Source organism: Phallusia mammillata, chromosome 3 (genome assembly GCF_965637545.1).
Source record: "Phallusia mammillata chromosome 3, kaPhaMamm4.hap1.1, whole genome shotgun sequence".
In the NCBI taxonomy this organism is placed as follows: Eukaryota; Metazoa; Chordata; class Ascidiacea; order Phlebobranchia; family Ascidiidae; genus Phallusia; species Phallusia mammillata.
The window spans coordinates 23,350,572-23,377,280 of NC_137254.1; the positions used below are offsets into that span (position 1 = coordinate 23,350,572).

Here is a 26,709-nt window from a genome sequence, read left to right on the forward strand (position 1 = left end):
AGAGAGGCTTGAGTCTAAATAGAAATAAACAAATTTAATCTGTATTTTGCAAGTGGAGTGCATTGTTTGTAAGCAAACAACTAACGAGTTACAAAAAGAACGGAATATATTATGACGCAATACCTTTATGACGTAACACAAATTTTAAATAATGAAATACTGGCAAAGTAATTAGTTCATCTGTTTCGACATAGGCTGGGGAGTCCCATTGGTGCAAGTGTATGAAACTTTGGGCACATTTTCCACTAAAGAAAGACAGTCGTTTTCTGCCTCTTTCAGAGGGGACGTGAAGTGTCGGACAAACATCTTAGGGGGGTGTGGAGAAAAAAGATTAAGAACCGGTGTATTAGAACATCTACATTCTTACTAAATAAATGCTAAACGTACACTGTATTGAGAGGATAACTTTACATTTGTAACTGAAAATCGAAAGAACACAACGAAAAGATACAATCAATGGGGATTAAAAGTCACGCAATGGTCAAGTAGCTTAGTAGCTATTTGCAATTTTCCGCTTTGCTCAAAGGACATAAAAAACAGCTAAAATTAATTGTTATCTGGTATCCTTGTTCTTCGAAAGAACTGCTTGAACGAAGTTCCTTCGAAGAACAAGGATACCAGAAAACAATTAATCGAGACCATCTGCGGCATAATAATAAAATCACAAGGCAAAACTTAATTTAAACTCCAGAACAGTGTTTTTTAAAACGCAAAAACAATGCTGCGACAAAATGAATTTTAGTAACAATGAACTGTGGTCAAAAAGCCGTAAAAACGTATAAAGACATTGGTAGTTTGCAAAAAAAAAACTGTTTGTTGCATCACGTGACCAGGTGTTATGGCGATATTCGCATCCGGGTCTGCAAATTCCTTCCCGGGAATTTTCCCACGCTGATGAGTTCTTGTTGTTGTTAAACGGCGCTAAGTGAAAAAAGGCGATGTCATACCAATATTGTTTTTAGAATGCAAGAAACGGGTCGTTGGGTTTATGCTGGGAACATGGTTCTGACGAGAATCTTTTGTCTGGTATGAAGTTTGTGTACTGATATGAGTACTTTGCAAGTTTCGATCAAAAGTGGCACTGACATCTGACAAGATGTCAACACCAGAGAGACGTGGAAAATATATTTGGGACTTTTAGTTAGTTAGCTTGGTTATTCAAACTTAGGTTTACCATTTGTGTTAAATGTGTAAACGAAAATAAATGTTTCAAATGTTGGGAGACAATTACAAGATAATGAGGAATGTTTGTTACTTCTTTTTTTGGTGGCATAAGTAAGGATTTATTGATTCATGCATAATATTCATAAGTAATAGCCAAGATTGAACTGAGACTCCCGAGTTCAAGACCTGGTTTCTTCCACTTTTGTCTAAAGTTCCAATCTTATTACAGAAAATATATTATAACTTGCACCTTATGATGTAAAATTAAAAGAAAGATTGGTTAAATACAACTTCTATTACAGGTCAGACCTGATGTTGCTTTACATAACAATTCTAATTTCAGTGGATGATATTTCAAACATCATTTTGCTCAAGCTGAGATAGTTAGCCCAACTGCTTTGTGTTCTTATCCTATCTCAGTTGCTTGTGTTTTTCTGAGCAAGAAACTTGAGCGGCGTTGCTCCAACCCAGTGGTTCCCAATGGGTTAAACTAATTTTAGGGCAGCAACTGTCTAAGTCAAAAAACAAACAAATTAAATAAAAAATCAGCGGACTTGCAATAAAACTTGCAGCTGAATGGTGGACTCATTGTTAACGTATCACATTTAGGCATTGCTTGTCCACGGAAGATAAAAATAAACAAACAATGCAAAAAAGTAAAGACAAATGGTTACTGTTTGTATTGTTTTGCAGTTCCCTATTGGCAATATTGTGTGCGTGTTACTGGCAATAACCAAAATAATTTGATTCACAGGAAATAATCATGTCATTGTGTTAACTATATAAAGGCACGGTATCCAGTGCCTAGCATAAACTGCAAGGCACTGCGAGAAAAAGAAACTGTTACATTTATTTACTGTCACACACAAGAGATATTACTGGTATCCATGGTATCAATCTAATACTTCAAACAATTCTGTTGTGTGAAGATGGATCGAAAGGAGTTTACTTTTAGTGACGCCGATCAATTAGACTATGCATACAGGTATTGCAATTTGTTTTTTACTAATTTTGGGTGAACAGGCTGTTTCTAGACTCATCTACAGTGTCGAGGTGTTTAAACATTTTTTATGTTGGAAATAGCCACCTTTAACCACTAAGACCCCATATTTCGTTGACTTAAACTTGATAGTGATGGGACGATACCAGGTTTTGAAGCGAGTACCGATACCGAGTACGAGTACCACATGTATATACCTTCGATACCGAGTACGATTACCGAGTACTTAGGTGTAGTGTTGTACTTAGTTGTATACCACTGACTAATTTATCTGCCATGGTCGGGGTACAGGCATGCGCACACACATGCTGAAAAATGTAATCTCCATGTGATAGCGAAAAAAATATACGTAAACTGGCGGAACTTTTTTCCAATTTTGTGCTGTCGGAAGCAAATATTGGCATAAAGTTCCCCCGTATTCCTATGGTGTAAGTCGCCCTTTAGTACTCGCACGTTGGTATAGAAAACTGAGGCAAAATATTTCGATACCGAGTACGAGTATCGATACCACTAAAATCGTTCGATACCATCGATACCGAGTACCGGGTACTCGTCCCATCACTAAAACTTGATGTGTATGAGGTATTGGTAATGCCTTTGTCAACATGTGTATGATTGTGTATGCTTGTGATTTACCTTTTTAAAATTGTGTTTAAAAATTTGCTTTTCTGGCAGATTGCCATTGTACAGCACGATGGAACTCTTTATTGAAACTTTGACGGGCACCTGTTTTGAACTTCGGGTGTCACCCTATGAAACTGTTATTTCTGTTAAGGCCAAGATTCAACGTTTAGAAGGTAAGTAATACCATTGCATTTTCAAAAAGCCCCATCGTTGGTCCTGCTGTTGGTTTTGCATTGTTCAGTGCATGTAATAGTTTTTTAACGAATTGTGGTGGGACTGCTTGTATGTATTTACATGGAGAATTTGTGTTTTACAAAACAAGAACATTGCCACGAACTTAATTGATAAAGGTAATGTTTGGATAAGACAGCTAAATCAGTGTTTCCCAACGGAAAAAAAGGGTGGAATAGAAATTAAAGGAATGTAGTTTAAGCTTTACATGTGGTTTGTAAATAGACACTTCAGCTCTAGGAATATAGCCTGTGAAGTTGGTAAAATACCAAATTTTGAATGATATTTATATAGTTGAGCATTTACTGTGTAGTCTTTTGGAGAGGAAAAAATGTTGTGGGAGAAAACTGTTAAGTGAGAAATTCATCGATAAAGGTTGGAAGCTACTAAGCTAAATAATAAACAGACAAACAACTCACTGACTATTAAAGTTGCCATATTATCATTTTTTAGTCGTTTCAATCACACTTGTGCAAGATAAACTTATGACCTAGATTGTCTTGTAATACACAAACAAACCAGGACCTAGTCCAAATAGATGTAATGTTGATTAATTGGCTGGTGTAAAGAGACAACGCTCCTACCAGAGAGGTGACTTACATAAAAGCATTGTGTGACTTGGCTTGTTGATCACTGACAGTTTTCTATGGCATGGTTACATAGCATGGGCTATGTAAATGTAATGGATATTATACTTCCCAGGCCAGCCAATGGGTCTCCTATTACATATGTGCACCCCTGTTTGCTTTGTTTGCTATATAAAGTCTGTTGTTAGAAGTTATTGCTACCTTCCTTTGATCTTTTTGCGACCATTTTTCACTGATGCTAAGACATGTTTAAGCATTTAACTCTAATTAAAGTATTTCGTTAAATTTGAAAAGCTATACTAACACTTGTCAAACTATTTCTTCTACCTAGGTTTTTTATGTGAATTTAAAAATGTATAGTCACCTTAAAATCACAATACACTAAAACTTTGCTTTTTTACTAGGCATTCCTATTGGCCAGCAGTATCTTATTTGGCACGACATGGAATTAGAAGATGATTACTGTTTACATGATTACAAGTAATGTGATTTTATTGAAAACGTTACATCTAATATTGGTAATGCAAAATGTATAGCTGTTTGAGACTAAGGCTAAGCCAGTGTGCTTGTGCCTGTTGTCGCAAACTGTACTAAGGCGTTGCTAGCACATGTGAGTTAAGTAGCGACTCAAAGTGCTTTTAAGTGTCGGCTCTAGAGGCAATTCTGTCAATTTTATTGTCTCAACTTTTGTTCTCTGCAGCCCTGCTCTGCATTGGCCCTTACTTGGCCTTGATTTGCCCCCAATAAAGAACTCTTTTTTGTCTTCTTTTACAAGTTCTGTGTAGCATTTTTGACACCTTTTGGGCAAAGTGAAATTTAGTTATATTTCTTTGTTTGTACAATGCCATATCAGCTCCCAATTACAATCATTTACAAGTGTAAACAGATGTAGAATATATATTTGATATTGATAACAAGTCCATGTTTTTGTGTTTGCAGCATTACAGATGGATGCACTTTAAAACTTGTGCTTGCAATGAGGGGAGGACCAATCAATACCAGAAGAAGTAAATATTAGTTTGTTTTCATGTCTAGATTCTGGAGTATGCAATAACAGCCAGTAGTTTTGTAACAAGACTTCAAAAATCATAAAATATATTTTTGTAAATAATGCTTTAATCACAAGACTCTAAAAAAATAATAGCTATTAAAAGCACAAAAACACAAAAATGCCTAAATACTATTAAAAAATGCCCCTAAAATCTACTTTATATTGAGACTTTTTGCACATGTAATATATATATATGTATTAAGATTGATTTTTCTATCCTTCAGTTGCAATGGAAGATCCTAGCATGCGCGAGATGGCAGATTATGTTGAGTCAAATCAAGAAGAACTTTTTGATAAGCTGAGTCCCCCACCAAGTGGCGGAAATAGCAATAAGCAGGTACTTGGGACCATCAAATTGTGGTTAAGATTTTTTTATTGATATAAAAGTACACATAATGTATGACCATCTTTCAGTTAGTACATACGTAAAGTATATATTTCATGTGCTTAATGTTTGAAGGTGACGCTGTTAGTTTATCGCGATGGAGACCAGTTGAACTTTTTTCGTGTGGTCGACCGTGGTGATGGAACCCTTACTCCTTTTACAGATTCCCTAAGGTAAGCATTAAGATAATTTATTGTTTGAGGTAAGACAGCCTATTTCCGCTTGAGGTGTTTTATTCATAAATAATACACAAGGAAGATATAACGTTCAAAAATATACCTAGACCAAAAGAAAAATCTTTATTTTTTATTGTATTTTGCGACAATCAGGCGGCAGTCCGAGAACTGAAAATTGCCCTTTGTTGTTCACGGGGTTCGAACCCAGGATACTTCCGGGGACGAATCCCGACCAGGTGTATATGGGTCAGGCGCGCCAGGCCATTCGGCCAGGTTCCTGCCCATTCGGCCAAAAATCTTTATTGATCAATAAGCAAGACTTTTTCTCAAAGAAACCATTTTTTATTGTCTAGTGAAGCCATCTTTAGTTGAGTTACTGAAACCTTCTTTTGACCTATTATATGTCATTTAACTGGAATAAACAAATTTTCTTACATAGGGAAGTACGAGACATAGGAATGGGCTTTTTACACTAGTTGTACACACCATACCACAATTCTAAGTTTTGCTGGGAACTTGGGGTTTGGGCTTATGTTTGACTTAAATCGGCCATGACACACTCAGTAAAATTTTGGCATAATTTTACCGTCTTTTAAGTCTCAGTTGGGCTTGAACTTACGGGTTCAGGCCTTAATTTTGGGCCCACTTACAACTCTGTGCCACATAGTCAACTATATACCCTTAATTGGAATCCAATCTGAATCAAACACTACCTAAATGCAGGTTAAGAAAATGCCTTGAAACCCCTCTCAGTGATATGTTTTGATTTCTTGCTTAACCGTGGTGTTATAAATCCAACTTATGAACAGCGGGTCAGCTTGCAATTTACGAGAAGATGAAGACGACACAGAAGAGGAATCATCCCTTGCCATGCAAAGTCAGTCACCAGGACAACAACCTCTCAGTGTTGCCCAGATGGTGGAGAATAACATAACAGCATCGAAGATGAAGCAACTAAGATCACACTTGCAAAATTTAAACATTGGGTCATCGAAACATCCCAAGCAGGTCAGGAAAATTTACAAATGTTAGCAGTCCTAGTTTCGCATTGAAATTATATGTCCATATATTTGATTGAGATGGTACATGTGAATGTATTAGCGTTGACGTGAGAAAGAATGTATTTAGATATGATTGTTTTTCAAATTACAAGGGTTTAATAGTAAATTGTATTCTTCTCATACATTATTGATTGGCATTGTGCAATTAAAAGGGCTAAAAAGATAAATTATTCTATAACTTAGACTGATGCAGTTTCATTACAGCAAGATATTTCTATTCAATAAAAGTTTTGATGATAATATACTAAGTTAGCACAACAAAGTGGTTCAATGAATAAGCTGTTACTGCCAGGCATAATGTTTAATTGAGTATTGCTTTTCAAGCAGTTTTATTGTAAATAATCAACGTTTTAACGTCGCATACAAGACGGTTTCATCAGGATAATGGCATATTTTGAAAGGCAAATTCTTAAAAAATGATAAAAGCATTAAAACACATACAAAAACAGCAATAAAAAACATTCTACAAACTGGCACCAACAGAGTATTTCAATCATCTAATGCCTTTGAAATGCATTTTAAATGATTGTTGTTATTACTATGCTTTTTTACAGACTCCTGAAATGAAATTATCAAAACACAGTGTTCCAAGGCCCCCAGTGTTTCCAAGAACTGATACTGGTATGTCTACTACTTTTTTAAATTTAGACATAATGGGTGTTATTTTGGTGCCTTATTTGGTGCTGGCAGCCTTACAACTTGTCAATTAAACAAGAATTCTGGCAATTGGCTTTTAATTGCCGTCCACAAACGATCTGACCTTCACTTGTACTTTGTTTTAGTGAAGTCGAATAAGATGAAGAGTGCCTCTCAGCGTAAAGAGCTCATCGAAAAACTCAAGGCATCAATTAGTGAAAAATCCAAATTAAGCCCTTCAACTTGTAAGGACCAAGAGCCTGTTAGTACTAAAGCTGTTCCCTCTAATGATAAATTTTCCTTTGAAGGTGGGTTAGCATGTATAACAGGTATAAAACTTTTGTAATTCTTTGTTGTTGTCTTTAAAGAAATTCATTTGGTTTTAATAGGTTTTGAAAACTAAATTGGAGCCCCCAGTTTTGTGTAAATATTGACAATAATCACTATGATTTAAAACTTAAACATTTTTCTGACTTGTTATTAAGTCATAGGTATCTTTAAAACTGTACCATTTATATGCAATATTTGAGTTTGAAAGTTGCTTGGTAAATATTGTCTCTAAAGAAAAACATATTTGTCCAAATTTTTGTTACCTTCAAATTCGTCCATTTTTTATTTATTTAGCAACTGATTTAGTGAAAGTTGAATCAGTTTTTGTTTAAACACCCCCCTTGGTTTACTATACAATGGAAGCATGCTAATGCAATCCACTTTTGCTTGGTGGTAATTGTTAAAATCTGTTGGCAAGTGGGTGTTAAACCACTTCACAAACTTGCTTAACGAACAAAGTAAATTGCTTTTGACAATGTATCCCAAATGGGCATCATTATATGGGGTGTTAAATTTATTGCACACCGTTTAAGTGTACATAAACAGGTTTGATTACTGTAATCTAAAATTCCTGATGATGGCATGAGCATTAACCTAAATATATGAACAATAAACCATCTGACTTTTTACTGCTATGTTGGGTGTTGTTATGCTTACATCTCAATCTGTTTTGCTATTTGGCAAAAAAAGTTTTTTTCAAAACAAAAAAAATATTTTGTTTTTTACTGTCTGTAACCATTGACAGATATAGGTATAATAACAGACATGGGTTTCATATAATAAAAAATATTTCCTCTTCTGGTCATTATATGATTTTATGTTTGTCAGATTGTGCAGGCAATCTTCGTTCCACCTCAATTTCTCGAACGGAGTTGTTAAGAGCTCGACTCAAGCGCTCTAAAAATGTGGTGGAAAGTCAGGAAGATGAAAAGACAGAAACACCCTTGCAAATAACCCATGAAAAGGTAAAACATGCATCAGTAAAATTAGTGTAATAAATAAACTGTGCTCATAAACTGTGCCCTGTCAGAGTTAAGTACACCAGTTTATTCTTACATATTGAATGCCTAAATATATTGTACAGTACATTTTGTAGATTGTATTTTTCGACAATCAGGCGGCAGTCAAAGAACTGAAAATTGCCCTTTGTCGTTGACGGGATTCGAACCCAGGATACTCCCGGGGACGAAACCCGATCAGGTTTTGTATATGGGTCAGGCGCACCAGGCCATTCGGCCAAGTTTTCCCGCCCCCTACATTTTGTAGATGTAATGCGACGTTTAAGTAATGCTGTATAAGCAGGGTTGCCATACCGTCCTTATTTCTAAGATTTGTCCTTATTTTGAAGGGCTATGTCTTAGAAAAGTTCATTGTCCTTATTTCTAAGAAATGTCCTTATTTTTGACTTAAGTCCTTCTTTTGTCTTATTTTCAACAATTACTGGTCAAATCCCTGCTACAAGTAAACCTAGACCTAAGCGGTTGTGAGATGCACGAAGTATTTTCTACAAACAAGGAGTTGCTGCAACAGATTTTTTTCTAGCCCAAATATTGCATATGGTGTGTTATTGCTCATATGAAGGCAAAGATTTGTTCATAATGTTTGTTTCGTTTCGTACGAAAATATATGTTTGCGGTTATCCTTATTTTTGGCTTCAAGCCGATGGCAACTCTGTGTATAAGAAAACATTGCAAACATTTGTGTTTTTAAACAACAAAGAAAAATTGCTTCAAATTATAAGCAAGGCCAAAGCGACATTAAATTTAGACTTGAAAATGGTTACAAATAACCTACAAAAAGTCACAAGATAACTTTTCATTAAATAAGTCCATAAATTTGACTCAGTACTTGGGAATATATAACTCATGTTGTGAGATTGATATATGACTCATTGTTACATCACAATAGAATCACCAAGGAGGTCTGTAAGTCATCATGTATTTCAACACTATTGCACATAACGTGTTTCAAAGCACGTGCTTCCTTGCCCTGAAGGCGCATGTTCAGACATAGTGACGTCAGTCGTTGTAGCTTACGCACGGGGTTGCGTCACACCGAGGATAGACCATGACGTAATCTATTGTCTCCATCTGTATGCCTGACGTACATTAGGCTTATATTTATAGTCCAGTTTTTTTCAGGCGTTGGAATTGGCTAAAACAATTGTTTGACACTTTTCTTATCCTTTGTTGTATTACAAATGCATTTAGTTGGATAGGAGTTAAATTCCTAGTTGAATGTCTTTGGCCCGGAATACGAGTACATGTAACTGTTCCATACGTTAAATAGAGCTGCTGCTTGGTGTTTTATGTAAACAAATTTAGTCTTTAGGATATTTGTAGACGCCTAGAGCGGTTTGGATTCCAGGCTTTGCCTGAAAAGAATTGAGTTCAGTAGGTTGCTACTAACCCGATAAAACCAGCGCTGCAATTTAGTGCACAAAATTTTGAAAAAAAATATATGTCTGAAAAATACGTTTGTTTTGGTGTATTTTTTGGCGCTTGTGCCTCGATATTACTTCTGTTTAAAAACCTTAACTAAAACTTTAATCTAGTTTTTGACTGTGTTAAAAAATAGGGAATGAAAAAAAACCGTTATTAAGTGAGCGATTTGTGAATTAATCAAACATATAGAGCTGTTATACCGCAAGTATTGCAACATTAGTGAACAAATAAGTTACTTATGCTATTCACCTTCAAACTGTAGCCTACAGATCAGTAGACAAGTTCTCAACACATACCTTTGTGGGATGTATTTTCGGTTCCCTTAAAGCCAACCGCCGTCGGCAAAATGTAAAAAAACATAAAAAGCTGTTTAAAATTCCCAACTTATAAAGCATTCTTAACATAATCGCTTTATTTAATACATTTTACCGTTTTAATCACATTGTCGAAGCCAGCGCAGTTCGAGTAGTTATCGATTGAATCGACAATATGGAGTGTTGAAATACCCTCGGAAGTTCTTTGTTACGTCACAAGCATCACTGCAATGACGTAATCCGTTTGCTTGAGTGTCGTTTCGTTTTTTTTTTTTGTTTACTGTGGTCGACTGTATTTGACTGATGTCCACTGAATTTCCCATGGAAAAATCATGAGTTGACATTGCCTTTCATTCGAACACTCAAGTTTGTTGATAAAATTATACTCTCAAACACTTTGTGGCTGCAAGCTAGTTGGTTGAAACCATCACCTTGGGATATACCAGGTTGAACGAGTATCGATAAACCGTTTGGCGGCCTTCACAAACAAAAAGGTTCCCCACCCCTGGGATATACAATTTGGCCCATATACACTTTTAACTTGTGCAGTACGTTGGGGTTGGCATATCCGCGTGGGCGACATTCTTTTTTTACAAAAAATGTCTATGGCAAAACCAAACATATGGTAAATATAGCATGTTGAATTTTACCAACCCAAAGTGCCATTTCGGTAAAATAACATACAAATAAGAAGCGCAGATTTGTTCTTAGTATGTTGCAAAACAAAGAGATTTATGTTCACCAAGACTGATGGACCTATTTTTGGGCAACCCGGTTCTTATGCTTGTGTTTTGTTAGCTTTCAAGGCACAAAAATCACCAAATAACCTTCAATTTATACTGATCAGTTGTTTCGCATAAATGTAGGTTGCATGGTGCATCAAGAACCGCACTGAAAACAGTTAAACAGAAACTTTTCTGTCCTACAGGAAAAACAATTATAAGAACTACTGTAGATTAGGCTACTACACGCTAAAATTCCGAACATTAAGAGTGTTTTCTTTTTAAAATTCCGAACACAGATTTAACGCACTAATTCCGGACGTATGGTAACACCACAATACGTGCGATGCTGAATTTTATCTCAAACTAATGCAAATTTTTCGGGTAATGAGGATTTCCCAAATGTACCTTGTGTTACTTACCTCAATATACTTTATCAGACAGTATGGTTCACCTGTCAAAATTGTTCCATTTTTTTACATTTTTACCTGGGATATTGTTTTTTAGCATGCGCCCGAGCCAACTTCGCCTAAAGAAGCAGCGAAACCTTCCACCTTGGAACAATCCGACTCCAAGAAACTTCCAGAACAAAATGGAACAAACAGTAAGTATAGAACGAAATCTACATTGTAAATTTTCCGATCGCATTTATTCGTTACTTCTAAAACCCCAGCAAGAATGCAGTGGTCGGATTTAGACGGATCGCACTGGTTCTATAGAACCGTCTCACGAAATTTCATGAGATCAGCGAACCAGTTAGCATTACTGGTAGCTGTATATGACTTTTTGTAACAGAACCGGTTGAAAAATATGACTCTTGTGATAGAACCGGCTGACAAAAAATTTAAATCCCACCACTGGTAATATGTGCTATTAAAGTTTGAAACAACTTTAACGTATCAAAATTTAATCCAATTCTTACCATTCAAGTAGGTTTTGTAGCTTGGTGCTTGGAAGGGTTACATAAGTTTATAAAAAGCTGACAAGAGGTCACTACAGGTCAACCTCGATTAGTTTTGCGTTTAGTTATTTATGACCAAAACATCCATCGTCATAAAACAGTTAACCTCTCGATTGTGACGTCATATAAATGCGTTCTGACGTCATCCATATAGACAACACTTTGGGCCCATCCCTAAAAGCAATTGTGACTTGTTTACAGTAAAATTAATTATACCAACTTCCTGCATAGCATGTGAAGCTATGCAAAAAGCAGCTGCATATCACTGAGTTGTTTATGGGCCTGTCAAGGAAGCTTTCTACGTCACCTGCTGTGCTGACGTCATAGACATTACAACACACGTTTTTTTATCAATGGCGAACCTGTTTATGGCTGTGTTGAAGTAGTACGTGATGCCAAAGTTCATAATCAGACCTTACTCTAAAACTGACACAATGGCATTTTTTGCCCTTTATGGTTATTGCCACAACAGCAAATATGCGGGTTTGGTTGGAATCCGTGTTTTTCAACTCTCAGAGGCAAATACATGACTTAATGTACAAGAACTTGCATAATAGCAAAACGTGTGTAGGAAAATACCGTCAGCAGTACATTAGCAAAACCTTATTCAATATGAAACTTAGGTCAGCGCGTTGTGTTAAACACAGTTTATGTGTTGAAACAGAACCTCAAGATGCTGAATCATCAGACGGAAAAGCTGAGTCATGCGGCCGATTTAGCCCGAGAACACGACGCCTTCTCAACGCATTAGAGGGAAATTCGCCACAAAATAAGCCAAGTAAACCAGCACCTCCGAAAACCTCACCAAGGTAAGTTTAACGCAACGAACAAAAATGACATACAAAGTTTCTCTCTTTGATTGTTGACTTTCTTAATAAATTGTTTGTGACATAAAAGTTTTAAAGGGTTGGATATATCTGAGACGATGACGTAATACTCTGCCTGACTTATCTGTGACGTCATGCAAAGGTCAAATTGATGTCAACTGTGTAGTTGTTAAACAGCGATCCCTTAATTTTGCCAGATTAATAAAGCTGCCCTGTCTTAAATTTCCTAAATTTAAATTGGAACAAATGTTGGGGAAAATTCAAACATAGGAAAATACTTCTCATATCAGCAAAAGTGACAACTAAACTGTCCTATTTTTACTTTTCCACCTTATCTGACGTCAAGGAACAAACAACTAAAGTTGGTCCGAAAAACAAGCGATAATATTGACTCTCCCAATTCGTGTTTTACAAACTAAGCAAGCATCCTTGGAGTCAACAACCCTCTATCATCCAACAATATTTACTTTCAAAGGTCGTCGTCCTTACTTCAAGGCCTCACGTATAACAGACACGACTTGTACCTGCGTTCGTACGGTCTTATCGCTTCGCCAGAAGAAGACACAGAAGAACAAGTCATATCCCCTGCCTCTCCGCCTAGTGCTCCTCCGTAAGTTGTACAAATACATCACCAGTGGCAAAAGATATGGTATATTACAACTAGAGAATTTAGTGATGTATCGAATCGGCTAAATTTTGATTCGGCCGAAACCGAATATTCGGCGGTTTTCATTTATGACGTCACGCGAAGTCGTACGCTACGCGTTTGACGTGAAAAAATGTTTATCTACCAGGCAGCCAGTGCAAAATAGTTGTGTTTCGTCCTTATTTCAGTTCTGTGGGGTTTAAAATTGCCTTAAGCATGATTGGCAACCTGCCAATGAATTACTAATTTTTTTGACTACCGTGGGAAAAACGATAATGTGTTGAAAAAGATAAACATTGACGCAATTTTCGTTATGTTTGGGCTTTTGAAAGTTTGCATGGACCTTAATAAGCAGCAAAGACACGTTTAACGCTTTAAATTTGTGTTCGTAAAATATTCGGTTTCGGCCGAATCGCAACAATTTATTCGGCCGAAACCGAATCTTTGCAAAATGACCGATTCGGCCGAATAAATCTGCAAACCGAATATTCGGTACATCTCTTAGAGATGTCATTAACAACATCGCAGTTTTGTAACCTAATTGGGCGGCTAAATTTAAAACAGGTTTTCCACTTAAACAAATCTTGTAGGTTTCGTTATGGGATTCAATCTACTGCTGGTATAGGCCCTTAAAATGAACGATTTAAAAAAATTACCGATTTTGTAATGCAAAAGCAGATGTATTTTAGATATTGAGGATGTGACCTTTATGCAATGACACTTTTTCCCTAAATCAACGTTTTTATGGGCCCCTTTCCTTTTACTTGCAAAAACTATCACGTCAGTAGGGCAAATGATGTATTTAGTGCATCGGTAAATAGCATGTAGAATATATAAAATGATAATATATAGGAAATCGACCATTCTAGTTTTCTCAACTTTTATTCAACCTAAAACAATATGAAATATGTTTCCAATTTTTCGTAGCTGAATTGAAATACTTGCAACCAATAACGACAAAAACAAATTAAACAAAACAGCACAAATTAAAATGTTAGAGATTTTGCTGTAAAGTACAGTAATATATTGGGTAGACGAAACGTAAGAATAAACTCTGTATTTAAAAATTTACAGAAAAGAAGAACCTCCTGCTTTGGCACCTCAAGTCTTCGAAACGGCACACGGGGTAAAATACAGTTCAGTGGGAAGCTCCCTTGCCCCATACTACTGGGGCGGCCGATTCCTCAAAAGCCCCTCGGCGATGGGTGAACCCTTTGAGGCACGTGACACTGTGCCTACGTCATCAGTGTGGCACCCCTCCCAGACCTCCCACACCAGCAAAAGGGCATCTATAGACGCCGATGAAATTCCCGGCAAGTTTGTGGCCAGTAGGCCCGTGCCGAGCTTTTCAACTCCTGCAAAAACGATTCAAAGCGGTAAAGATGGACAAGCGCTGAAAAAACTAGACACCAAGCTTACTCCGCAGCCTCCGCCACCGCAAAGTGTGCGTTCCTCAGCGGCATCGGCGACCTGGCAAAAACAGCGACTAAAGCGAATGAACTCGAAGCCATTGCAGGACTCTGGGCCTGGTCAAAACACTATAGGAACAGACAGTCGGTCAATAACTGGAGTTAACGAGCTACCATCAACGCTTTCAAGTCCTCGCCGTCCTTTGCGGGAGGTTTCAAGCAAGTCAGGCCTTAGAATGGTAAGAACCACAGGTGTTTTTATTACTGCTTCAAGCTGTGCTGTTTTTAAGGGACTCCCGCGTTTAGCGTCTGTGTGCGACGTCATAGCGTTATGTTGTCACAACCGAAGGCTCTTGTGATGAGCGCAGCGTCTTGAGCCACGTTGGTTGGGTAAACATTGAGTATAAACCTGGCATGTGGTAATGCTTATACTGATGATTCAGGGTATGTGCCATGGTAATTTTGCGGTGGTAAATATGACGTGTTGGTATAGCTAATCTCAATGCTGTATATGGAAATTCTTCAACCTTCATTTTTCGTTTAACCCTCAGCAGCTTTCATAATGTTTCATCTAGTGATGTACCGAATCGGCAAAGAAGAAATTCGGCCGAATCAACCAAGTCATTTGTGACGTCACTCGAAGTCGTACGCTGCGCTTTTAACATGAAAAAATACGTTTACTACCATGCAAACAGTGGTGTTTCTACAGTAGAATAGTTATGTTGCCGTTTGATCATATTCTGTTGGTTTTCGAGTTGCCTTGGCCGTCGTTGCCAGCCTGCAATCAAATATTTGATACGTCACTAGTTTTAACGTTGCACAGCTGTTTTCCCAGCTTGGTGATTGTTTTAGTAAAGTGGTTTTACAAACTGTATTTTGTCTATATATGAAGCTGTATATTTTTGTTTGAACAGAAAGAGTCTCCTCATGGTAAAGTTGAATCAATGTCGAGACAAGAAGCTCGAGAAGTGGTGGATCTCATTAATAAAGCCATGGACGCGAGTATTTTAAGAACATTTGTTCGAAGTCCAGTTAAAGATGGACAGAGGGGTAATTAACAGCAAATTTTGACTTGAGAAATGGTTACCAATCTGTTCAGTAGTCTGAAAACATAGTTATACTAAACAAACAAATCAAGTTCATCACGTTTGCAAAGAAAATCGTCTGGGTCAATTTCTACATGACATGTGTTACAGGTAACAGTGGACAAAGCTCTGGACGTCACCGCACAACCTTACAACATCATGGCATAGATGGTGGAAGGTCTATGCTCAAGGTGAACCTATTTGACTTTTCTCACTTAATAAAATTTAAATATAAAATATGCCATTATCAACTACAATCAAACACAAATTACTTGCGCAGTAGTTGTTCCATAATAGGCGGAGACTAGTTGAGCTATACACAGAATTGTTAATGTTGTTATAATCACCAAATGCTTTATACCAATCTCACAATTTGCATCATGCCAAACTTTTGTTTGTGATGTCACTCATTGACAGCATGTTTTTGTCATGAAATTATTCTTATTGCTTTACGAAAACAAACATTAACTCTCATATAGAAACACACCACATGTGCAGCATACGAGGCAGGCAACGGTGCTTGTGATTCGACTTTCGGCGGATTCTCCACTGGGCCTGTGTAGCTCAGTTGGTAGAGCGCGAGTCCCGGAAAGACTCCTGTCGTGGGTTCGAATCCCACCGCAGGCTAGATTTTTCTAGCCTACGCCTTGCCATATGGTGGTGAATGCTTGGTGACCGGCTGATTCGGTATAGCGCCTTCAATGGGCCTGGCGTACTGTGATTTATATATGAGTGTGCCGTGATCGCTGGTCTGCATAGACGCTTCAGGGCTGATCCCAGTCATGAATTTATGTTCATCTTATCATATAGAAACACAGTAAATTAATGTTTTTCCTGTACACCAGTTTAGCGGTGTCATATAATGTTAAACGTACTGATAATTTTGCAGTCTTCCCATGGAAACCATGCATCCAATTCCACCCTCCCGCCACAACTGGGTGGTGCTAGTAGTCGAGGCCCTACGATTCTTCCCCCTGTGAAACAACGCAGCAAAAAGAAAAGGTGTTTTCTCTGTGCCAAGCGCACTGGCCTCGCTTCCAGCTACATTTGCAGGTGTGTGACACTTTATTAGCTTTCTGCTTTGTTTTCCATGTAGGATTCTTCGATTTTACGTTATGTGAAAATATATTTACAATATAGAAAGCAATGGGGCGGTACTATGATAAGTTAGCTGCAGACAGTACGCACTGTTTCAACCCACATGGACTCGTTAGTGCAATGAATCCAGTTCTTTTGTGGTTTTATGCTCATTTGTGGCACCGACAAGATGCTCTTCAACCTGTAGCTGTACGCCCCAACAAACTAGAGTGCTGTAGCCTGTACGGTTAATGTCTTGTCACCAGCTGCACTGATGAGACCGTGTAGGTCGAAACGAAGTGCACTGTTTGCAGCTGTGATAAAAATAGCTTTCATTTTTTACGTAACTAACCCGACGTTTGTCGACGTGTCGATGTCTCACACGAGACACCTTCATCAGAGTAATGACATAAATTTAAAACACAAAGTTGTCATAAAGCAACAAGGGCGGTGAAACACACACAAAACGCGGTGCGCACCAATGGTCGAGTGATAACACCTAGCTCAATGGTGCAAAAGCGACCGAAAATTTATCGCTATTAGAACGTCAGTTTTATCGTGTTGGTGTATTCTCATTTATGTTTATTTTAGGTGTGGAAACAACTTCTGCGCTACTCATCGCTACGCGGAAACACACGACTGCACTTACGACTACAAAACTGCAGGAAGAAAATTATTAGAGGAGGCAAACCCGCTCGTTAGCGCCCCCAAGCTTCCAAAAATCTAACCAGTTTCACACAGAAAACCATTAACACATCCTTTGTTGCATTTATGTTGTTTGAAAGTTCCTTTCGTATCCATTGAATTGTTTTGTTGTTTTCAGTATTGTTTTTGTTAAATTTTCTCGCGATTCGGGCTAAGCGCTACAAACTGGGCACTGCCAAAGACCCATAAACGTTTTTTTGCCTTGCGTTGGGAGTAGCTGTACCCCCATATATAAAACAGGTGCAGAAACCCTATTTCAGTTTCGCTAGGCGCTAAATTTCTATGTTCCAATTGTTTTTTTCTATGTTGCCACATACAAGGAAAATTTACAATGGGGGTCTTTCAGCCTGCAGCGAGAATAATATGTTTGCATTTTTCTATGTTAAACACAAAGATCTAAATATGGTGAACTACAGCGCCTACGTACTGTGATGTTATACGTGCGTGTGTTTTGACGATTTTCAAGTGTTCTTTGGCCTTTTGTTTCTTTAGCATCTTCTATATCTGACACACTGTGAGTTAAAAGCTTAGAATAGATCACCACGACCGAATAGAGTTTCAGTTTATTGCTTGTGGACATAGTGATTTCAAAGAGGAATCCAGCATACATCAATCCCAGCAACAGGGTTGAGGGAAAGAGGACGCTACCTTCTTTTGGATAATTGGCGACGTAACTTGACCAAAGCAGTGTCATGAACCAGGTCTCCGTTTCTTTGGCTGCAAGAACACAGGAACACATTAGCACTTGATTTAAGTGAAAAAAAGCTGGCCAATAGTTCTGTGGCACGTGTTACGTAAGGAAAAGTTCCGTTCCGAGAATTATTGTCAAAACATTTTGCCTGACAACCGTATTTTCTGCTGGTACATTTTTGTCAAGATGCGGAGTGGTGAGCGCAACCGCATTGTATTCATTAGGTCATGGGTTCTAATCCCATCTCGCCCATTAGTGTTTTCTCCAGAAACTGAAGCAGCATTGCTTTAACCATTAAGCTAGAGCAGTGGTTCTCAACAGCTTTTTAGGTGGTGCGCGAGTAGCTTTCTGCCATACTTAATTAAAGTCAGATCAAAAATTGCAACTGAACTGGCCCAACTGACCCTGGTTTTGGGTAAAACTGGTGTCTCGGACATTCTTTTGGAATTGCTAAGTCAAGTTAGGTTAGGTTATGCTCTGCGTGCTACTGGTAATATTTAATCCAGTACTACCTGTTTCATAGTCGGGTCGTTGGCGACTAAACCGGCTCACCACACTACACTTCTGTAGTATGGAGGGTGGCTAGCAACCCGTTTAGGACCAAAAATAAGACCTAATCAAGGGCGGATGAGCTTAAAATGCCAACGGCCAGCTAGATATAGATGGTGTCTAAGCGATGATAGAAAAAGTCTCCAGGTGGTAAGTGATTAATAGAAGGTTGAGAACCACTGAACTAGAGGAAGCAGATGAGCATAACACATTCAGGTGATGCCTGCCCATCGACCATAAAGATTTACCAAGCAAAATTATGGTCATGGCATTTTATTAAAATTTTTGTGACAAAACATATTGTGGATGACAGCCTGGCAGGCGACCATCATAAGCTTTGCCCCAAACGCAAAAGCAAATAAACAACTTTGACAAGTTAATTTACCTTGGATACAGAGACATCCGCCTTTCTTGATGACCTAAAAATAGCTTTTTTATTTTCAGAAAAAATGCGAACAGATAACCGGAAATCAGCTTACTTTTCTTCCTGTAGTGGTTTCCTCTTGTTTCTATGATGGGGAAATGTGGGCATCATGTCCGGGTCACAAGCTAAAAAATTAAAGACATATTAAATATTTAAAATTAAATACCGAGAAAAGTTCAGAAAAAAACTTCGCCCTTTAATGCCATGATGAGACAAAATTTATGACCCAGGATATGCTGCAAGTAACAGCTTTTAGTACAAAACAAACAACATCTTGTCCTACATTCCTACAATTGCCTGACAGTAATTCAGTACGACTCACGTAAAGGCATCTCCTTGAAGTATGAAGTGTCAAGGGACTCTTTGGCAGTGGTTCTTTTATCAGGATTGTACATAAGCAGAAGATTGAGAAGCCTCATCCCTGCATCAGACAGCCACGGAAAGCGATGTTTAAGGTTGTTGTATGGTTGCTTGCGCAGATAAATACTCTTGATTGCTGGCAGTTGCGAGTATCCCTTTGTAAAGTAATGCATATGTATCATCAACAGTGGTGGGATTCAGCCGGTTCTGTAGAACCGTCTCATGAAACTTTATGAGATCAGCGAACCGGCTAGCGTTACTGGTTACTGTCAATGGACTTTTTGTAACAGAACCAGCTGAAAAATATGACTTCTGTAAACCGGCTGATAAAAAATTTTAATCCCACCACTAGTCATCAACAATTATTGCTCTTTCAGCAGATTTTTATTGTCTAGTGTTTCGAGGTCTTATATGAGACACTTCACATAAAGCACAAATGCAGTGATAACATACAAAAATAGTAATATCAAGCTTGTGTGTATGTTATATTGGGATGCATGAATGTTTGAATTTCAATCCTTGCTCCAAAGCTTTCTGAACTTAGGGGTCAAATGTAAAAATGCTCTGACAAGTTAATGTACGTTTCAAAATTTCAAATGTGATAGGCTAAACACATGGCGAAAATGGAAAAGGTTGTAAACTATGATGTTTGAAATACTTTTACTGCTCAAAATCAGTATTGCAAGTTAAAACAATTATCAAACTCACTGGCCAAATAGATTCACTTGGTGATCCCAGCATTTCTATGATTAATTCAATCATTTGCATTTCACTCTTGCCTGGAAATAATGGCTTGTGTGCCAACAGTTCTGCCAGGATGCAACCTGTTGCCCACATATCTGAAAAAAATGTGTACACAACTGATAAACACTGCTTTATTACCAATAGAAAAATTCTACAATAGAGTTTTTTATTGTCTATCTTAAGTGCTTAGAAAGTGACTTTTTTGAAGAAAAATGCAATCAATATCACTAAACCACTGTTGGCTGTAGGAATTCAACAAAAAATTCTCAAATTCAATAACACTGCGAGTGTTGGAGACCCCTGAGTTAAACTGTATAAACACTGTTCATTCTAAGATAAGGTTTTTCTTACCAATGGCAGCATTGTGGGTTTTTGATCCAAACAGTAGTTCTGGCGCTCGGTACCATAAAGTTACTACACAAGGGGTCATATTTTTTTGTGGTATTCCATGTGTTCTAGCAAGTCCAAAATCAGCTATCTTCAAAATGCCTTTGTCAGTCATGAGTAGATTTGAAACCTTCAAGTCTCTGAATACAAAATTGATTTTGACTTTTTATATGATGTAAGCAGAAAACAAACCCTTGAAATTACTGAAAAGGGCATCTATCACTATGTTGTTCAAAATAAGTATTATTACTACATGTTCTCACTTGTAAGATATGAACTGGGCCCAGTTGGTATATGAGATCACAGAAATGTGCAAATTATTTCCTGATAATTCTGCAACAAGGCAGCTCAGCAGTGGACTTACACATTTAGGCATGCCCTATAAATCAGTACGAAAAAAAAAAACTAACAACCTAAAAGGAAATAGGCAAGAATTTAATTAAAATTGTCTCTACCTGTGAACAATGAAGCTCTCATGCAGGAATGCAAGACCTTTAAGAAGTTGAAGAGTGATGCACTTCACCTGAGCCTCAGAAAAGGGAGATGACATGTTGTCGAGTAGATTGGCAAGATCCTGCTCACAATATTCCATCACCAGAAAAATGCTGCAACAGAAAAATAATACCACAGGAATGTGGATTATTGTTGCCTTAGTGCTTCAAGCATTGTGTGGAAAACAGTTTTTCTTTTGGGCCAAAAATGGAGCAAAAGTGCATTTTTGGAGGGACACTGGTTTTAGGTCAGTGATTTTTAACATGTTGATGTGTTTAAGCTTTTCAAATGGATAGTGCATAGTTTTTAAACATTCTGCTATACTACATTTTGATTAGGTGTACACTGTATTTAATGTTATTATATTCTTCAAAGATATAAAGTGTTTTCTATTTTAGGCAAAAGCATATTATCTATTTCAAAGATGGAGACAAAAAATGTTTTATCATCAAAACTAGCTCATTTGATAATGATTACCTAAAACTAAGTTTGAATAGACTTTCGACTTTTATCTTCACTGTCATACATAATGCCATATTACCTACATTATGGTGATACAAACATCTTCATTGGTGTTCACTTAAATATAACAGGACCTGTCAAGTCTCTGTCCAACCACCACCTCGTTCAGCTCCACTATGTTTTCATGTTTGAGGTTGAGAAGTAAGGTGATTTCACGTAAACTGCTGATTGACATGCCATCTTTTTCATTCTCGGTTCTCACTTTCTTTAAAGCTACGATCTGGTCTGATTCTGTGTCTCTAGCCCGATCTGTAAAACAAGACATGAAAAAAGATATCTAAAAATTATGCATTCAATGCAGTTTCAGTTATAAGTTCATGAACACTACCCAAATTCAGACAATTGATAGCATAAACAATTTTTAATGACACATTTAGTAACAATTTTCAGAGTTCTGCATAATGCCTTTGTTAAGGCTGTAATTTCTTGTGCATTTTAAAACAAGTTCTTTAAAACAAGCTAAAATAAGTTTAATTTACTCACACACAATTCCATAGGTCCCTTCTCCAATTCTATTCAGTTTTTCAAACGAAGTGACACTTCTGCATCTACCCAACTGCCAAAACACAATGTATTTTCTTCATATCCCATGTTAAGAACTAAAAGCACAGTAAACCCCAACTTTACCCTGTCTTTTTCAGGAATTTTAAACATCTTTCCAGTTGACAATGAGACCAGTTCATTGTCTTCCATTGTTTTAACAGTTTTACACAAGTTAACAATCTTTAATCAGGGAAAAAACATATGAAGAAAGTCTAAACATTAAAAATGATCACAGTATTTTGATACAATGAGTTATTGCACAGCAAATACTTAAAAGAACTTGCATAAAAGAAAAATGCACAATGCTGCCAAATCAAACAGTGTAAACTAAATCACATATAACATAGGAATCAATCACAGTACAGTAGTTGAAACATAATTAATAGATCTTTAAAAAAATGGCATATTTGTCATATACTGTAATACATCAGTACACTAGAATTTCTTGTTTGCTGGTTTCCAAAAATTTTGAGGTCAGATTGGCTCTGTAGGGGGATTATTCTTTGCTATATTGGCTGAAAAATATTACAAAGGTTTTGAAACAAATGTAGAAAAGCTGTTGTTACAAACTATAAACAATGTACCTTTTACCATATCCAACTCCAATCTGAGAAAAAAAGTTTCATAAGAATGTATCTAGGCTAGATTATAACAAGGTTTAAATGAATTACCTTTTGCAAACTCTAAATTGGTGCATTTCCTGATTTAAATGCTGTAACTTCTTGTATGCTTCATATTCTTCTGAAACATTCTCATACACAGCAAGAATAGATGAAACTTCTTCAAAACTGGCGCCTACTTTACCTGAAAATATTTAGTTTGCAATAAAAGTAAGTCACAAAATGTTCAAATAATTTTTCCAAGTTAATATTTACAAGTACAATGCAGAAATGTATTTTTATCCATTTTGCAGTTTGACATCTTTGACTTGAAAATATCTACATTTTTTTAATTTAAAAGTTAATTTTGTTTAATACCAATAGCTACAGTAATTGCCTCCACTTCTTGGTTGATATCCTGAAGTAACACGAGGTGACTACATAACCGTGTTAACTTTTTGTTACTGACATCAACCTGTTTCAGGGATTGCTGAAGCTGCTTGCTAAGTTTCTGAAAAACACCCAACAGTACTGTAAGACACAAAAGTGTACTTTAAACTTTAAAACAACATCATAATTTTCAAAAATTTTGTTCAAAATTTGCAGTATGAGTATTGCACATTTATATCCGATACATAGGTGTTGTATTTATAGCATATGTGCCTTTTAACACAGTTTATATTGTGGTATATGCTGACTTGGGTGTCCCCAAAGAATTAAGGTGACATTTTAAGATGTACCAAATTTGGTCACAATCTTGGTCTGTACTAAATGTCAAGAAATTGCATGACAGTAAAAATCACTTAAAAGCTTGGTTGAACAGTTCAAAGTCACAAACAATATAATAATATTGTACTGCTACACATCCCTCTCAAGCTTATAATATGAAACTTTTGAAATTTACTATTTGGATAAATGAAAAAAAAAACTTTTACATTAGGACATGTTCGTTTTTAAAGTCATTTATTGCCAGAATTACCTCTGCATCTTTGGTACAGTCTACTGTGGTTGAATGCAGTGCTTGCCATTGTTCCTGGTATCTACAGAAGGAAAATGGTAAAATTACTATATATATCTCACACAGTCCGAATCAAACTTAAAATCATTCAAAAGTTTGTGATGTGTTGCAGTGGTTCCCAACCAGGGCGGGATTTTGTAATTTGTAGGAGGGGAATTTGTGTCACAATATTTATCTCTTACTGGTTATTTTTCAGTAAAGTTCATAATATTTAGCACAAAGAAATACAAAGAGGAATATTAGAGGCAATAGAGCTTTTCTATTCTAAGAATTAGATTAAAATGTTAATGTAAACGATATTTTAGCAAACTAAATTTATAGGAGGGAATTAGATTTGAATATCAACTAAACACAGGACAAAAAGGTTGGGAACCACTGGGCATATTTCAAAGCAATAATCTTGCCTTTGTAACAGCAATGCTCCTTCATTTCCTTCAGCATTTTTTACTAAACTCATTATTTTAAATTGAAAACTAACTACATTCCTAATTGAAAACCAGAAGTCCTGCATAGAGTAAAAAAGCAACAACAAATGCAGGTGAAGATTAATCAATTTTGTTCTGGCCAAATACATCAAAGTCAAGGCTGAGATGTAAATTTTCCGTCATTCTGAAGTCACAAATATATGATACAAACAATTGAGAGTTAAGTACAGTGAAACTTGCCAAACAAACATAAATTTACTTGATGCTGGTGATGTTATAATTAGGATTAAAAAATGTTTTATCCATAAACAATGTTGTTTTTCGCTCAAGAAAAGAATCGTACTTTGCTTGACTGCAAAATAAAAATAGTAATACACCACATTAAGGAACATGTTGGAATTCCATACCATGCCAAAAACAGTACTAAAACATTGACAGAAATATAACCAAACAATTAGCATATACAAGTATGTTTTATGCTCAGGAAAGGAGAAAAACTTATTTAACTTAAACTTTGTTTCAACACATCATTTAAAATTGTTTTTATGCATTTCTGCACATCATAATAAAGAATTAAAGACTTTTGCGCTTTCCTTCAAATTTAGAAATCTGTTCCAAAATACTGCTAAAAGTGTCTTTGTTTACTTTAGTTATTGGCACATGCGTTTTTGTACCACTGTCATTTTGCGATGACCTCCTATTTTTATTATTGTTTGATCCATTTGCTGCATTGGACCTTTGGCTATTATTATCATTGGACCTTTGGCTTGTATTGGAGCCCAGAGACTTTCTTCTGTAACTAGGCTTCGCTGAAAATGATTGATTTTTGAAGTGTTCTGAACTCTCGTTTTTAGAAGGTCTGTGAAAAGTTTCCTGTTTTTTTGTGCTTGACTTTTTGCTTACTGATTCTTTACGGCTTCTTTCCACACTTCTCCCAGTCTCTGATGTTCTTCTACGAGTGCGCTCTTTAGAAGAAGATGTTGAAGATAATCTTCTCTTCTTTTTTCTCGGAGTATCAGAACTTGATGAAGAAGAAGAACTACTAGATGAGGAGCTTGATGAAGTTGATGAAGATGATGAAGGGGACCTGTGATGTGAGGAGGAGCTTTTCTTCCTTGACCTGCTTGATTTTCTTTGGTGTTTGCTGGATTTCGAACTGTGTTTACAATCTGCTTCTAGTTCCAACAAGTGGCGAACTTTAACAATTGTTGCTGTTTTCGAGGATTCTGCCTCGCTCCCTGAATCTGTTGATGATGAGCGCTTTTTAGCCTTTTGTACTGCAGCAGACTTCTCCAAAGCCCCTAATGCTTTGACTGCTTCATCACAGGCAGGGTCCAATCCCAGAGCCTGTTTGTACAGTCTTGTAGCTTCTTTAATTTGCTGAATGTCTTTAGCCTCAAGTTCAATACTCTTTGCTCTTTCAACCAAAACCTCCACAAGATATTTTTTGGCATTTTTATGCATAGGATCAAGTTTCAGAGCATGTTCAAAGTCACCGATAGCTCTTAAAAAGGTTCGTTTGTTGGCATAGACAGCCCCTCTGGCAACCAATGCTTCAACATTTACCATGTCTAAATCCAAGGCATGGTTAAGTTCTTGCAAAGCCTCCATTATTTTACCTTTTCCATACAACTCTACTCCACGTTTCACTGCAGCATTGGCCACTTTTGCAGACTGCCTTTTTCGGAGTTGATCAAAATACTCTTCTGGGGGAAGTGTAACCTGTTTCAAATCATCAATTAGGGAATTGCAAGCACCCATAACAAGTCTTTGGTGCAGGTATTCTGTAACATTTGGGTTGAAAAATCCAGCAGTGTGTGACATGATCTTGTCATAAGTTTCGTTTTCTAGTACCAATGACCTTTTATAAGACACAGGCAAGTCTTCATCTGTTATACTACCCAATGACAAATCTGTTTTGCTGTATCGTTTATGAAATGAAATGATCATTGTTTCATGAGCTTTGTCTACCTCAATTACTGCTCCACGCACCATGTCACCTACAGTAAATCTTGAAATTGGATTTTCATGATTTGTTATAGTAGGAATTTCACTTTTGGGGCATTGCACTTCAAATTCAAAGTCTTCAATATCATGGGCTTTACCAGCATCAAAACACAACAATGTAATGTAAAGTCCTCGATCACTTTTGCCTGCTACTCTTCCAATGACAATATCTCCATTTTCAAATCTATTTGCAACAAAATGTTCCAATCTTGAACTTGATACGCCCATAAACATCTCCAGTGGCGGTAGAATTGCATAAATATCCTTTTTGTTTTCTTCCGGGGACCATGGTTTTACTGATGTTGAACGATTGCGGTGTAAGCGCTTTAAATTGTTGCCAATTTTGTTGACAAACCTTTCAACTTTTGACATTTTTAGGACAAAATAACTAAAAACACAGTAAAATAAATTAAAAAACAAATATGGTGTAAAAACAAAATAACTAAAATCTCAAACAGAAAAAAAGTTAAGTAAAATACCAGATGAATAGCAAAAATCAATTTGACATGCTGT

The 26,709-nt window shown here is 36.8% G+C and overlaps 4 protein-coding genes and 1 non-coding gene across 5 annotated transcripts; 2 read left to right on the plus strand and 3 right to left on the minus strand.

Moving 5' to 3' along the window:
• The first annotated feature begins 897 nt into the window (after positions 1-897).
• Positions 898-17,986, plus strand: LOC145220636 (AN1-type zinc finger protein 4-like). The gene is made up of 18 exons (XM_080087846.1): positions 898-2,149; positions 2,840-2,961; positions 4,011-4,086; positions 4,546-4,613; positions 4,882-4,994; positions 5,118-5,215; positions 6,028-6,226; positions 6,834-6,900; positions 7,062-7,223; positions 8,074-8,210; positions 11,233-11,329; positions 12,351-12,495; positions 12,989-13,123; positions 14,234-14,807; positions 15,483-15,618; positions 15,765-15,844; positions 16,543-16,706; positions 17,322-17,986. The coding sequence occupies exons 1-18, from the start codon at positions 2,094-2,096 to the stop codon at positions 17,455-17,457; spliced, it is 2,565 nt and encodes an 854-aa protein (XP_079943972.1). The 5' UTR covers positions 898-2,093; the 3' UTR covers positions 17,458-17,986.
• Trnas-gga (transfer RNA serine (anticodon GGA)) lies at positions 16,207-16,280 on the plus strand. Its single transcript has one exon. It is a non-coding gene; the product is annotated as a tRNA-Ser (tRNA).
• Positions 17,985-22,368, minus strand: LOC145220639 (cyclin-dependent kinase 10-like). The gene is made up of 10 exons (XM_080087848.1): positions 22,232-22,368; positions 22,088-22,160; positions 21,679-21,853; positions 21,046-21,195; positions 20,555-20,730; positions 20,168-20,298; positions 19,422-19,614; positions 19,155-19,224; positions 19,061-19,094; positions 17,985-18,152 (listed from the first exon to the last, which is right to left on the minus strand). Exons 1-10 carry the CDS (start codon positions 22,295-22,297, stop codon positions 18,126-18,128), a joined length of 1,095 nt encoding a protein of 364 aa, XP_079943974.1. The 5' UTR covers positions 22,298-22,368; the 3' UTR covers positions 17,985-18,125.
• LOC145220641 (uncharacterized) lies at positions 22,359-24,338 on the minus strand. The gene is made up of 6 exons (XM_080087850.1): positions 24,169-24,338; positions 23,726-23,786; positions 23,125-23,257; positions 22,819-22,951; positions 22,732-22,754; positions 22,359-22,662 (listed from the first exon to the last, which is right to left on the minus strand). Exons 1-6 carry the CDS (start codon positions 24,336-24,338, stop codon positions 22,622-22,624), a joined length of 561 nt encoding a protein of 186 aa, XP_079943976.1. The 3' UTR covers positions 22,359-22,621.
• On the minus strand, positions 24,270-26,618 carry LOC145220637 (tetratricopeptide repeat protein 14-like). Its single transcript, XM_080087847.1, has one exon. It carries the CDS (start codon positions 26,566-26,568, stop codon positions 24,763-24,765), a length of 1,806 nt encoding a protein of 601 aa, XP_079943973.1. The 5' UTR covers positions 26,569-26,618; the 3' UTR covers positions 24,270-24,762.
• Positions 26,619-26,709: the final 91 nt, after the last annotated feature.